This window comes from Gossypium hirsutum, chromosome D01 (genome assembly GCF_007990345.1).
Source record: "Gossypium hirsutum isolate 1008001.06 chromosome D01, Gossypium_hirsutum_v2.1, whole genome shotgun sequence".
Classification (NCBI taxonomy): Eukaryota; Viridiplantae; Streptophyta; class Magnoliopsida; order Malvales; family Malvaceae; genus Gossypium; species Gossypium hirsutum.
The window spans coordinates 1977191-1992351 of NC_053437.1; the positions used below are offsets into that span (position 1 = coordinate 1977191).

General features: G+C 36.6%; 3 protein-coding genes across 3 annotated transcripts; 1 reads left to right on the forward strand and 2 right to left on the reverse strand.

Annotated features, from left to right (window-relative positions):
* Nucleotides 1-960: 960 nt before the first annotated feature.
* On the reverse strand, nucleotides 961-1886 carry LOC107933041 (enoyl-CoA delta isomerase 2, peroxisomal). Its single transcript, XM_016865189.2, has one exon. It carries the CDS (start codon nucleotides 1825-1827, stop codon nucleotides 1108-1110), a length of 720 nt encoding a protein of 239 aa, XP_016720678.1. The 5' UTR covers nucleotides 1828-1886; the 3' UTR covers nucleotides 961-1107.
* A 6786-nt stretch (nucleotides 1887-8672) lies between these two features.
* Nucleotides 8673-9704, reverse strand: LOC107933094 (enoyl-CoA delta isomerase 2, peroxisomal). Its single transcript, XM_016865245.2, has one exon. It carries the CDS (start codon nucleotides 9572-9574, stop codon nucleotides 8855-8857), a length of 720 nt encoding a protein of 239 aa, XP_016720734.2. The 5' UTR covers nucleotides 9575-9704; the 3' UTR covers nucleotides 8673-8854.
* A 3476-nt stretch (nucleotides 9705-13180) lies between these two features.
* On the forward strand, nucleotides 13181-13714 carry LOC107933058 (uncharacterized). Its single transcript, XM_016865209.1, has one exon. The coding sequence runs from the start codon at nucleotides 13181-13183 to the stop codon at nucleotides 13712-13714; it is 534 nt and encodes a 177-aa protein (XP_016720698.1).
* Nucleotides 13715-15161: the final 1447 nt, after the last annotated feature.

Genomic DNA, 15161 nt, shown 5'->3' on the forward strand with positions numbered 1-15161 from the left:
GGTTAGCCATTTACATAGGTAGGTTTGAGCAAAATTTTAAGCTCATATCTTGGACTGAGTAGAACATTGGGTAAATATATAGTGTGTTAATATTATATTTAGACTCGTTTCAAACTTAGCTCATGAATATGTAACACATCAACAATGGTGCGCAATAGCACTTCATCGCCTTTGCCCTCATGGCGTGGCCTAACAGCCTTAGCTGCTCTACATGCACTTGCTCAATCTTCACTTGAGTTTCGAATCTATTTTCATCTCCTCCTTTAGACAATATAAATGTCATTTACAATATTTCCTTATTTTTCAAACATCTCACACTATATAAATGTTAAACAAACAATTTTCAGCATCTAAACTTAGCTAGACTCATCATTTCCATGGCATGTATTTCTAGAATTAAATTCAACACCCGATTTAGTTTGAGAATTGACTAAACTCTAGCTCTGGTACTACTAAAATGAGACACCTATCACTCAGCCCAAACGACAGACCCAAATGCGAGGTATCACATTTCGTTGTTAAAGCAACTCAAACAATTAACATACATTTCATTGGAGCTAACCTAAAAGAAAATGACATAATATAAAAGTTTGTGTTAATATGTTGTAATGCATGTATTCTAGGTACAATGGGCCCATACATAATGATATGGGATTAGACAAGGTCAAATTTGAATTCAGGAGACAAATACTAAGTCAAACTATCAAAATGCAACAATGTCTTGAGATAGTGAAACCATGTCTTGTGACAAGCTTCTCTTATTTTGAACCTCTGGTTTTGATGTTCATTGTTGCGAGATATTGACGTTCATGTCTTGAGACAATGACTTTTATGTTGAGACAAGTCTCATGACTTAGCTTCACTTTGTTGGACTCTTAATTTTGATGTTTTCTGTCTCGAGACAATGAACATGATGCCTAAAAGGATAGTAAGTAATGCTACATTGAATACTTTGTTGTGTATTGGTATTTAATTATCTATTTAATTTTATTATAGGGCAACAACAACATAGTTATTCAAATGTTCTTAGATACATCAACATATGATTGTTCAAATTAAAAACCAAATCAAACAGTAAAACCCACACCTTAAAAGTCATGGTTTAAATCAAAGCCTGGCAATGGCGTATACTTTGCGGGATAATCCCAGTATAGCAGAGAGCTGAGGGTACAATCCTTTCCTTATCTCAGCGTAAACCTCACCGTGCCACTTCCTTTTCCCTAAGTTCTCCGCCAAACATACGCTTGCCTCCCTCACTTCCGCTTCACCGTCGTACGCCGCTTTCACAACCCCTCTCTTCTCCGCCTCATCTCCCTTCATCTTCAACCCTCGTAAAAACAAATCGCGACGGACTGACGCGTCGCCTATCTTTTCTTTGAACAACGCGTTGATGTAATCGGGGAGTGTCACCGCTATGTCCACCTCAGGCATCCAAAGTATCCCTCTGTCTTTCCGCATGATGAGATAATCGTGGGACAAGGCAAGGGTGAATCCGGCGGCAACAGCGTGACCAGTGATGGCCGCAATGGTGGGCATCGGGAGGGAGAGAAGAGTGGCGATGACGGGCTTGAACAAATCCGCCATGTCTTGTAACCGTTTTGCGGCTCCTCGTTCGGACCCGGCAGCTTGCGCCCAATCAAGGTCAAAGCCGTAGGAGAAGAACTTACCTTGGGCTAGGGTAATAAGAACCGAACCAGAAGTAGCTTGAGCCTTGACCTGAGAGAGAAGGTCGAGGAGGGAACTGATAAGATCGGGGTTAAACCGATGCTGGTCTTCGCCGGTCAACGTTAAAATAAAGAGGTTGCCGCGCTTCTCTAACGTACACATGGCGAATTTCCTCTTTAAAATTTATTCATGCAAAGTGTTCTTGGATTCTATTTGTAGAAGTGGATAAGAAGGTTATAATTTATAAATTTTAAATTAATAATAGTAAAATTATATTTTAATTTTTAAAAATAAAAAATTAATTTAACTCTTTAAAGATATAAATATAATAAATAATTAAAATAATAAAATTACATTTTTTCTATCATTAAAATATATAAATTAATTTAACCCTCAAAAATTTTTCTAGGTCGGCCATTGATTTATAGCTTCTCTTTGATTGGGGTCGTTGGAGTTAGTAAATTCGCACATTAAAATCAATAGCAACTTAAGCTATAGATATTGAAAAAACAAAGAAAAATCGTTCATTGTCTTTTGTATGCATCTATCTCTTGGAAATGCACTATTTAATTGGTCAACAATTTTATTTTAAAGAGTCTCTAGAATTTTGCGATTTGATGGGATTAGTTGAGGCAGGACTAAGTAAAAACTTAGACGTGTTTGTTAAGTCTGGACTCCACCTGCCTCACCCATATTAAATTTTTTATGTTATATTATATTTTACATAATTTTTAAATATATATAGTACATTAAAAATATTAAAATAAATATTTTCAAATAAATTAAAAATAAATTTTAAAAAATATATATACTTAAATAATACTAAGATATATGTAATTTAACAAGAAAATATCTCTAAAAGAATAACAAAATTAATAATAAAATAATAGTTATACAATATCCAAATAATAACAACAAAATAATTGTAACATAACAGTGAAATTATAACAAAATATGAAGAAAACAACAAGAAAATATCGTTAAAATAACAAAAAAAAACTATAATAAAATTGTTAAAAAAAGATGAAAAGTCAAATTCCAAATTTACTATAATTTTAGAGAACTAAATTTCAAGCTTTTGACCATTCTTAGGAAAATGGAATCAACAGTGGAAAATTCGACAAATTACGATGAAAAAGTTGAACCAAGAAATTTATCAGAATGGTAATTTTAATTGAAAATTTTAAATGTGTGCATTCATTTCAAAACTTTTTTTTAGATAATTATGTTTATTTTCTTTAAATTAAGAGTTATTATTTTAACTTCATGAATTATTTTATTATTTTCAAATATAATTATTTTATTGGGTTATCTAAGTAATAAATTACATCTCATTAAAAATATTCTACGTATGAAATTCCACATCATTCCGTTAACTTTTTTAATGGCACTTTCATCAAATCTGTTAAAAAATAATTTGAAAAAAATAACAAAGTTTGATGGTAAAAAAAAGGCTCAAAAATACAATTAAGGTCATTTTGATAAAACATGTAAACGTTAGTGGCCAAATTTGCCATTAAGTCTATTTGTTATTTCAGTTTAAGTTTTATGATTAGTGTGTTCTGTTTTAATTTATTTTAATTTAAGATTGGATATTTAAATGGGTATTATTTGTAATTATATTTTTTTAGATAGATTTATTTTAATTTAAAATTAAATATTTTTTTGTTGATTTACAATAACAAGGCATAGCCTAAATAACAAGTGCGACTAGCGTGACTCAAACCCAAGCCACATCTAAGATGGTGAGCCTTTAACCATCAGGCCATCACACGAGGTTCATTTAAAATTAAATATTTAAACATATATTATTTGTGATTAAAAATAATTTTAGAACAAATGACTCCAGCATGAAATTATTTTGAGACAGATGAAAAATCGAATTCCAAATTCACTATTTTTAGAATCTTGTGGTTTAAATTTTGAGTTAATTTTTTTTATTGAAAAGTAACATATCTTTTCTTTTTTATATAATGTTTAAAATTATTTATAGTCTCTCTCCAACTTTTAAATAGGAGGATATTGCACTTCAGCGCATTCGAACCCACATCCTCCTACATTGACAACAATATCGATGCCACTCGATGGTCAAATTACATGGGATTTTTTTAATATATTATATTTTGATATAAGTCCTATGGTTTGTAACTTCTATTTAAATTTATTTTCATTTAAGATCGAATATTTAAATAGGTAGTATTTGTGATTATATTTGTATTAGATAGATATATTTTTATTTAAAATTAAATATTCAAATATATATTATTTGTAGTTATATATAATTTTAGAGCAAATGACATTAAGAAATGATTTTTGAGAAAGAGACAAAAAGGGATGGAAATTCAAAACCCAAATTTACTATAACTTTTATACAATCAAATTTTAAGCTTTTGTCCACTTTTTGGAAAATAGAACCAATTATGGAAAATTTAGAGAAATTGGATGAAAAAGTCAAACCAATAAACGAATTTAGGAGAGAATGACCATTTTTAGAATTTTGTGATTTCAAGTTTGAGTAAATTTTTGAGTAAATTGTTTAGCTTTTATATATATATATATATAATTTGGATTTAAGTTCTAGGATTTGTGGTCGATTGAGTATTAGTTCGATTGGTATGGGTACTATTACCAATACAAGATGACATGGGTTCAAGTGCACTGAAAAACATTATTTCCTATTTATGGGTTAAAGAAGGGGCTTTGGGTAATTCTAAGTATTGTGTTAAAAAAAGTAAATATTATTAGAACCTATAATGAAATTTTTCAAAAAATGATGAAAATCAAATTCCAAATTTACTGTAATTTTAGAGAACTAAATTTCAAGCTTTTGACCATTCTTTGGAGAATGGAATCAATTGTGGAAATTCGACAAATTAGGATGAAAAAGTTAAACCAATAAATTTAGGAGAATGGCAATTTTGAATTTACTCTGCGCATGACAATTTTGAATCGTTCAAAACAAGCGAGTGATGGTAGCAACCTTTTGTAACACATTCACAATGGTGCACGACCTAGCAGCCTTAGCTGCTCTACGTGCACCAACTCCGTCATCACTAGTTGTGTTTTCATCTCCTCCTTCAACACGGGGAGCTCTAATCTCAATTTCCTCATTTACAACATTTTTTTATTCTTTAGACATTTCAATCTACGTAAATGTTAAACAAACAATTTTCAGCATCCAAACTCAATGTTCCTATGGAACATACCACTAGACTCAAATTCAAAGCTTGATTTAGTTTGAAAATCGGTTGAATACTAGCTCTGATACCACCAAAATGAGACACTCATCATCGAATCCAGGCGACAGACGCAAATGTAAGGTATCACATTCCATTGTCAGAGCAACTTAGACAATTAACATACATTTCATCAGAGCTAATCTAAAAGAAAACATGACATAATATAAAATTTCGTGTTAATAAATTGTAATGCATGTATTCTAAGTACTATAGGCCCATACATAGTGATTCGGGATTATACGGGATCAAACTATCAAAATGCAACAATATATCTTTTGATAGTGAAGTCATGTCTCATGACAAGCTTCTCTTGTTTTGAAGCTCTAGACCAAAACATTACTAAGTTAAACCAATACGATATCAATTTCATAAACACCAATATGGCCACAAGAAACACATGTAAACATGTAGATTTTGAAACACCTCGTGCATCATACTAACATTTATAGGGGCATATAACTAGCACAACTATAACCATGCATATATCTACATGTAAGTTCAACTTTAAAGTTTAACATTAGTACCTCTTTTAAGTCCGTAATATAACATAGTATACCAAAAGGTCCATAATAAAATATCAACTCATAATTCATCTTAGGTACATGCGACTATCTTCAAAAGAAATACAAAAGTTGCTAAATTGAGTTCTAGAACTTTGTGTAACATCTCAAAATTTTTTTATGCAATAAATGGTAATGTATCAAGAACGTATAAGAATAATTATCAAGAAAACGGGATTGATATTACTAGAATAAACATATTGGAGGTGGATTAGATATTTGGAGAAAGTATGAATAATGAAAATTTTAGTAACAACTAAATTGAAAATTGGTGAAAGTTGGAGGACTAGAAGTGTAAATTTACCACTTTTGTAGGAGACGTGAAAATTTTAATAAATATATTTTTAGGATGTGGCATGGATTTGTATTGACATATGAAATTGGAAAATCAAGTTAAGAATTAAATTGAATAAATTGGAAAGTATAAAGACTAAAGTGTAATTTTTCTATTTTATGGACGAGGGAACTAAATGCTATTTTTTTTCATCTTTAATAGATTTTTGGAGACATAATTATGGGATTAAAATTTCCATGCAATTAGGTGTAAAGCTTAGTGGAAATGCCTGGTAATTAAAGATGAAAGTTGTTGAAATTTGATTGGTTGGTGGGGAAGAAATGGATTAAATTGAAATAAAAAAGAAAACATGTAGAATTTTCTACATTTTGGCATGGGAAGAGAGAGAGAAAGAAAGAGAGAGGTCCTCTCAATGCTTTAACGCCCACACTGGATATGGATCGAACTGTCTCACGACGTTCTGAACCTAGCTCACGTACCGTTTTAATGGGCGAATAGCCCAACCCTTGGAACATACTACAGCCCCAAGTGACGAAGAGCCAACATCGAGGTGCCAAACCTTCCTGTCGATGTGAGCTTTTGGGAAAGATCAGCCTGTTATACCTAGAGTAACTTGTATTCGTTGAGCGACGACCCTTCCACTCGGCACCGTCAGATCACTAAGGCCGACTTTCGTCCCTACTCAACGGGTGGGTCTTACAGTCAAGCTCCCTTCTACCTTTGCACTCGAAGGCCAATCTCCATCCAGCCCAGAGAAACCTTTGCACACCTCCGTTACCTTTTGGGAGGCCGCTTACACCCCATAGAAACTGTCTACCTAAGACTATTCCTTGGCCCGTAGGTCCTGACACAAGGTTAGAATTCTAGCGAGAGAGGAAAGAGAGGAAAAGAGAGAAAAAAACAGAAGAAGAAAATTTTCCATGAAATTTTCTTCAATTCTACCTTAAACTCATAGTTAAATTTCATCATCTAGAGTGTCAGAGGATCATTTTTTAACATAGAAACCAATTAATTGAAGAAGAACGTGATTAGAAAGTAAAAGAAAAAGGTATGGTTTTCTCAAGATTTTCATGCTATTTGAAAGTGAAATCATATAGAGATTATATTGAAAACATTATATTTGTTGGGGTAAACCCGTATTAAGCAACGAACAAGAATAAAAAACGAGAAAAATTAGACACAAATATTTACGTAAAAAAACTCCTCTTAAAAGGATAAAAAACCATGGGAAAAGAAAACTTCACTAAAACGGTAAATAACCAAAAAGGAGATGGAGAAACAAATACAAACTCGAACTTAAAATACAAAGTTCTCCCGAAATTCCCACAAAACTCTTTTAATTATGTTGTTGAATCAATCTCTCTAGGGATGCTAAAAGCCCTATTTATAGGTTGAAATTCGTGTGATTATATGACTAAAATATCCCTAGAATAATCAGAGTTAGACTGAGAAAAGATAGCAGAGTTTAACTAGGAGAAGAAACATATTTAGTAGGAAACATGTCACCACATAGTAACGTGACATATTGCCTCGTTGGGACATCATTCTTCGCGTCGTCAGGACATGGCAGTTCTTCTCGTCGGGACGTTGGCTCTTCCTCATCACAATGTCAATTATGTTTTGTCCAAAATACGAAGCACACTCCAGAATATTGATTATATTTCACGTATTTATGCATGAAGAGAAAGAAATTGACAAAGGAAAAAAGGAAGTTTTAAAACTTGTGTCAAAGAGAGACCATATCGGCGAGTTGAAAGAGTTATATTTATGTTCTTCAAAACATGGTGTGCTAGTTGAAATATGAAGTTATGATATAGGGTTTTGTTAAAAAAAAACCAAGAGTTCTAGTGTTAAAATCCAGGAGTTCTGTTACCGAAATTCTGATTCTAATCACAATTTGTTACTGATACATGTGACTTAGGTGAACTCGTATAAAATTATATGATCAAATGATTTATGAATTGAATAGTGAAATCCATTATTTTATATACATATCAAATGAAAGATTTCATTTCATAAACAAACTGGTACAGCAAGGGGACCTAAAGCCCAAGAGATACATGAGATAAAGCCCAAAGGCTAGGCCCAAGAGTTCAAACCAACAAAAACCCTGGCAACACACAACACCCCGCGGCCATCAGTAATGAAGGAGGGGAGAATGGGAGACCCCGCACGACCGTGAAAAAGAAGTCGGCTCAAGAACCAGGACGAAGCAGAGTGAAGCACGAGAAAACCCGAGCGCTAGTGATCACCAACATCGATTACAAGCTTGTCGGTGGAGGAGCCAAGGACGAAAAGACCCTCCGATCAGTCGGCCATGAGCAGCCACCACAGAAACACTGGTGCGAAGACACCAACAACCTTCGAAACTCACAAACGGTAGGAACTCCAGCAAACAACCGACGTCGGAAAAGGAAAACCCAACACTCCACAGATCAGAGGGAAGAAAGCATTAAAAGGAAACATCTAAGGCATAAACACCAACCACCATAGAGGTGACCAGGGACAAAAAGGGACCGGGCCCTTGGAGAACAAAGACGCGGCCGAACGCTAACAGTCAAAGACCGTCAGTCAAAAGGTGGATCGACTTTAGGTTATTTACCGTAAAAAAAGCAAAGAAAAAACCCATTATGGTGGTTAGAGGAGTGACCGGCGCCGTCCCCCGGCGGGGCGGATGCTCACCGGAAACTTTTAGGATCTCCGGCTACGGGTTTCCTTGTTTACTATTTCAACTTTAGATGATTTTTGCACTTACCTCTCTCGGGCTACATTCATCGTTGTTGTTCAGATTGTTTTCAATCATCACACTCCGATCTCATCTTTCATCGAAAAGGATCATAAGTAAATACAGGGTGGAAGTTCAATTAGGGTAGCGCGCAGTCCAATTGAAAATTGAATCAATTCAGGTTCGGGTCATTCAAATACTTTGTTGTGTATTGATATTTAATTAATTGTATTACACCACAAGAACAACACAAATATTCAAATGTTCTTCAAATACATCCAAAACAACAACAATAGCATTGGATTATTCAAATTAAAAACCAAATTAAACAGTAATGAGTAAACTCATACCTTAAGATTCATGGTTTAAATCAAAGCCTGGCAATGGTGTATGCTTTGTGGGTTAATCCCAGTATAGCAGAGAGCTGAGGGTATAATCCTTTCCTTATCTCGGCATAAACCTCCCCGTGCCACTTCCTTTTCCCCAAATTCTCCGCCAAACGTACGCTCGCTTGTTTCACTTCCGCTTCGCCGCCGTACGCCGCTTCCACAACCCCTCTCTTCTCCGCCTCATCTCCCTTCATCTTCAGCCCTCGCAGCAAAAAATCGCGGCGGACCGACGCGTCGCCGATCTTTTCCCTAAACAACGCGTTGAAGTAATCGGGGATTGTCAGCGCTATGTCCACCTCGGACATGTAAAGAACCCCTCGGTCTTTCCTCATAATGAGGTAATCGTGAGACAACGCGAGGGCAAATCCACCGGCAGCGGCGTGACCGGTGATGGCGGCGACGGTGGGCATCGGGAGGGACAGAAGAGCCGCGATGACGGGCCTAAACAAATCCACCATGTGGTGTAACCGTTCCGCGGCTCCTTGTTCAGATCCGGCGGCTTGAGCCCAGTCGAGATCGAAGCCGTTGGAGAAGAACTTACCTTGGGCTTGGGTAATAAGAGCTGAGCCACGAGTGGCTTCAGCCTTGACCTGAGAGAGAAGGCTGAGAAGGGAGCCGATGACATTGGGATTAAACCGGTGCTGGTCTTCGCCGGTAAACGTTAAAATAAAGAGGTTGCCGCGTTTCTCCAACGTACACATGGTGAATTTCCGGTGAGTTTTCCGATTTCACTAAAGCTTTGGAATCTACGGCTTTTTTTGGTTTTTGTATCTTAAAATAATAATAAATTAAAAGATAAGGTATTTCATAAGTGATGACGTAAGAAAGAAAAAAACAACGAGGACCGTTCTAATAATTTATTATTATTGCTTGCGTGGAAACTTAAAATTCCTTAATTATTATCTTTGAGTATTTGTTCGATTAGCATGCACATTAATGTAAATGCAGGAAGAAATGAGTACGAATGCGTTAAAACATATAATCTTTTTATCTGTGAGTTGAAAAAGTGTTATATAGTTGGTTCTAAATATTGTGCCAAAAAGAACATATAGGATCAAAATTTATAATGAAATTATTAAAAAGAATCTTAATTATTAGCTTAAATTACAAATTTGTAGCTAAAAAAAAGAGTTTAAATGCCAAAATAAAGTCATCATAAAATAAATTTTTTTAGATTAATTTTTTTATAAAAAAATGCTTAATGGTATAAAAAGTCTTTGAGATTTTTACTTAAATATTACAAAAAAATAATCAAAATATTATATTTTTTTATTTACAAAAAAAACAAAAATCAGAAAAAAAAAAGCTGCAGGTGATGGGACAGCACTGATAGGCGGCACCAAAGGTGCCATTCCCATAGGCGGCACCGATGGTGCCATTCCCATGGGTGGCACCACTCGTGTTATAAACACGAGATCCGTCCAGCTGAAGGAGAAAAATAAGAAGAAAAATAAGAGAAAAGAAGAGGTGCTGCGGAAAAATAGAGAAAGAGAAGAGGAAAAAAAGTATTTTTTTAAAAATAATTTATTATATTGTTGTTATGTTTTTTTGTATAATTTTTATTATTTTTTGTTGTTAGTTTAGTTATTAAGATTAATAAAAACTGAAATTGATAGTTTTAGTTAGTATTATTATTATTAGTTTTTAGGTTTTAGATGTTACTTAGTATTATTGTTAGTAAAAAACATTAATTTGTGTTATTTATATAATTTATTTACCGTTGGAGATTTTTTTTGAGATTTTGTTTATTTTTTGACAGATTGAATATTGAAGATGGATGATAAGTTTTTCGTATGCGTTTATTTCGATGGAGTCATCTTGACAACAAGTGTTGGATGTGTATTTGAATGTCGGCAACAAATAGCAATGAGATTTAATAGAAATGTCTCGTTGGATGAAATGAAGACAAGGATTAATGCAAAAATTCTTAGACGTTGTGGGAGAAGGATATCAAAAATTTTCTACAAGTTTTCAGTTTCGACAAATCTGGTCAAATTCACCGAAACGAAAGTTGTAGACGACGAAGACGTGGAGACAATGATCGCTCTTTACTGTAGGAATGGGAGTGACAAGAATGCACCGATTCACTTATTTGCTGAGTTAGCCAGTATGGAGCAAAATGAAGATGTCAATGCATCCGATAAAGAACACGGAGCTCAAGAACCGTGGATGGTGGCTCCAATATCATACGTTGATAGTGAATCGACTATGGGTGGGATCGGTATCGATTTGAATATTACACCCGATATTGATGTGGTTGGTGGTGAAGAAGAAGGTGGTAACGATCATTGGGATGAAGAGGTCGATAGTAACGGTGATCCTGATGTGGACGATGATCCTGATGATATTGACACTGAAGATGTCAACAACGATGGAAACATTGACGCTTCTTCGGTCGGGGACCAGATGCGACGCATTTTGATACACAATAATCGTGGGCCACAAATGTCGCTCATAGACCCCGACACAACGTATGTAACTGAGTTCCCGGAGTACCCTAAAATAGTTAATCCTCACGGGCTGGCCGTAAATTCTGATCATGAGGAGTTATTAATAGGCCAGAGATTCAGCTGTAAAAAAGAGTGCGTATTTGCTATTAAACGGTACAGCATGAACATATTAGTGAATTATAAAGTTGCAGTGTCTACTCTGACAATATATATTGGGGAGTGTTGGAAGTAGAGCTCATGGGCTGAGCAGCCCGGCCCGGCCCGACGGCCTGCCCGAAATAAGGGAGGGTTTGGGTAAAAATATAGGCCCGAAAATATGGGCTTGGGCAAAAAAACGAGGCCCGTTTAGAAAACGGGTCAGGCCTCAGGCACCACTTTTTCGGCCCGGGCCCGACCCGATATAATAAATATATTTATTTTTTTAATTTTAAAATATTTTTACATACTTTTTAATTTTTTTAATTTCAAAATATTTTTAAAATACTTTTTAAATTTTTTTAATTTTTAAAATAAAAATGGGCCAGGCCGGGCCAGGCCCGGGCTTATGATTTTTTCTCGGGTCGGGCCTGGGCAAAATTTTAGGCCGCCCGGGCCCGACCCGGCCTATGAGCACCTCTAGTTGGAAGGCAGTGGAAGGCTGCAATTGGAGGGTACGAGCTACTTCATTAAAAGTTCTCAGATGTGGAAGATACGAAAGTTTGTTGGTCCTCATACATGCACATCAACACATATGACAGAAGATCATGGAAAACTTGACTCGAAAACTATCTGTATGTGTATGAAGGACATGTCGACCATTAAAGTTTCGGTACTGATTGTCGAAATACAAGCACGATTCCAGTATCGAGTATCATATGAAAGACATAGATAGCTAAACAGATGGCAATGGAGCAACTGTATGGGGATTACGATTCGTCGTATAACGAGCTACAAGGATAGATAGCTGCTATGCAGGAGTACATACCGGGGACTGTGATTGAGTTACAGACAAGGCCTTATTACAGCCCGGACGACCAGTTACAGCTGGCAAAAAGGATTTTCCATCCGATGTTCTGAACCTTTGATCCATGTGTGCGGGCATTTCCCCACTGCAAGCCATTTGTGCAGGTGGATGGGACCTAGCTATATGGAAAATATACAGATCCTACTTCTTGCGGTTGCTCAAGACGGCAATAGAAACGTGCTCCCCATAGCATTTGTCATCGTAGATAAAGAGAACTTGGAGTCTTGGGAATTCTTCATCACTAAACTGCGGTGGTATGTTATTAGCAACGATAACATTTGCATCATCTTCGATAGAGGGAAAGGTTTAATTGCAACAATTAGGCTTTCCGGTGTGCCATGGAGGTCCATTTATTGCATCCGTCACATTGCGGCTAACTTCCACAAAGATTATAAGAATGCAGACTAGAAGAGACAAGTCGTGGCAATGGGTAAATGATAACCTTATATTTTCACTATAAGTTGTAATGTTTTATGTTATCGAGTTACTAGAACTTATTTTTTCCTAATACGTATGCAGCGTATGAGTTAGAGCCACATATTTTCCGCCAAAGAATGATTCGACTTGAGAGTGACATGGAGGGGCAGACAAACACGTTTTTCCGACAATGGTTGGACACAATGGAGCCATGGCAATGGGCTCAAAGTTTTGACGAGGGCTATCGTTAAGGCCAAATAACCACAAACTTAGTCGAGAGGATCAACGCTGTCTTGTTGAAAACATGTCATCTTCCGATTGCATCTGTCTTTTCTGCTACTTTCGACAAGCTGGCTACCTTGATGCCAAGAATGAGTCAGCGACAAGTCGACCAGATGGAGGCGGGACACGTGTTTTTCTAACATGTCAGGGATGCAATGGTTGCAAACCGTCGATTGGCGAGGTCAATGAATGTAGAAATACATTCACGACGACTAGAAACATTTCTAGTTATTGAGACGATCAGTCGTCGACCTGGTATACCAACTAGGTCCTATGGAGTTGATCTCCGGAACAGACGGTGTGAGTGCAGGAGGTTTGAAACGCTTCATTATCCATGTGAGCATGTTGTGGCAGCGTGTGCTAAAGTGAACGTTAATGTCGAACAATATGTCGATGATGTGTACACGCTCGAGCGCAAATTGCGTGTTTGGAAAAATGAGTTCCCCGTCCTACCTGACCTATCTACGTGGGAGGTACCTCCGACGACTTTCGAGCTTATCCTAGACAGAAGGCTACGGAGGAATCTAAGAGGTCGTCCGCAATCAAGCAGAATCCGTAATGAAATGGACATTAGGGAGAAATCCGACAGTAAGTGTCGTGGATTATGTAGGTTAAGTGGTCATAGTCAGAATAAATGCCCTTATCGGAACTTTCATTTTGGACAGTCGTCCGAATCGGGTCGGAATTGACCTAATGATGTGAAATTTTTATGTATAGTGTTATAAAAAATATAATTCATTTGAAATAATTTTTATTATTCAGCTTATGTTTATGCTTAAATTGTATCCAAATTGTATCCAAATTAAGTTATAAAACACCATGTGCGCATTTGGAATTATTAAAATTATATCGAAAATGGAGGCATTTATAATTGGATTCAGCTTTAATATAATGCAAAAATAGAATAATTAAATTTATACAAAAAAGTTTAGAAATAAGCAAAGATTAAATTAGAAATATTAAATTTATACAAAAAGAATACAAACTTCGTAATGTACAAAAAGTGTATTAAACCCCTAAAACTGATGGTTCGATGGTGTGGTCCTTTGGGTATACCTATTCGGAGGTCGACGATCACGTTCTGGGGGACGACCAACACCATCATTCAGCGCAAGTGGGGGTGTGGCAAACATAGAGGAAAAATCCTGTGGCTCGTGCGGCACCGATGAACTTGAACCGGAAGGAGTCCCATGATACTGTGAATACGGGTCGGACGGGCCGGGCATGCCGTACTGCGGCGGGTAGGATCCAAAGAGTTCAAACTCGTAGGCGTATTCGCCCCCTAAGAAGCTCGAAAAATAGTCACCGCCCGCCAAATCCGGATGATAGCTATGTGAATCCACATGTGACTGTGATTGTTCGGGATCTGGCTGGGGCTCCTACTGGGCTCTGGTGGTTCCGGAGAATAATATGCCACAGGATTCGGATCCATCAGGGCCACTGCGTCCGGTCCCCCAAGTTGCTGCACGTGCTGGGGGACTACAGTCGACTGGCCTCCAAGTATATATGGCTTCTCGTAATTATAGTACCATTGTATATACTCTAATGATGGTTGCGATTCGGTAACCATAACCATCTGAGGTCTTCGACGCAATCGATCGTTCCACAACGCCACAAATTTTCGGTGCTTAATTCCCCAATCCAACATCAGTTTTCCTCTCTTATTCATGCCGTGAACTTCCCCTACCTCGCACGGTGGATCCGGGATAGGTTGGATGCAGCCAAACTGTCGTAGCACCCGATCTCCGTGATACCACTCGACCATGTTGAAATTGATAATTAGTGCACCATATGTGGGAATGAACGTATGCGGACGACGATACCACATCTGTAATTTCTGGCCTACGGTATGGCATCTAGATAAACTGCATGATCAATAACATTGTTATAATTAGCCATAACGTGTGAGTAAGATGTAGAAAGTAAGGTGTCATGAATATTAGAATAGCAGCTTACCTCTTTCCGGGTATACTGTTCGATTATGAGTCGGTATATCGAGACAGTGTACGACCTCCCGATACCCGGACGAACACTCTACCTACAAAAAACAAATATAAGGTTTAGGGTTAGTAACATTAGTCAATATATTATGACTACAAATAATAACAATTTATATTTTATCACTTGTTCACCAGT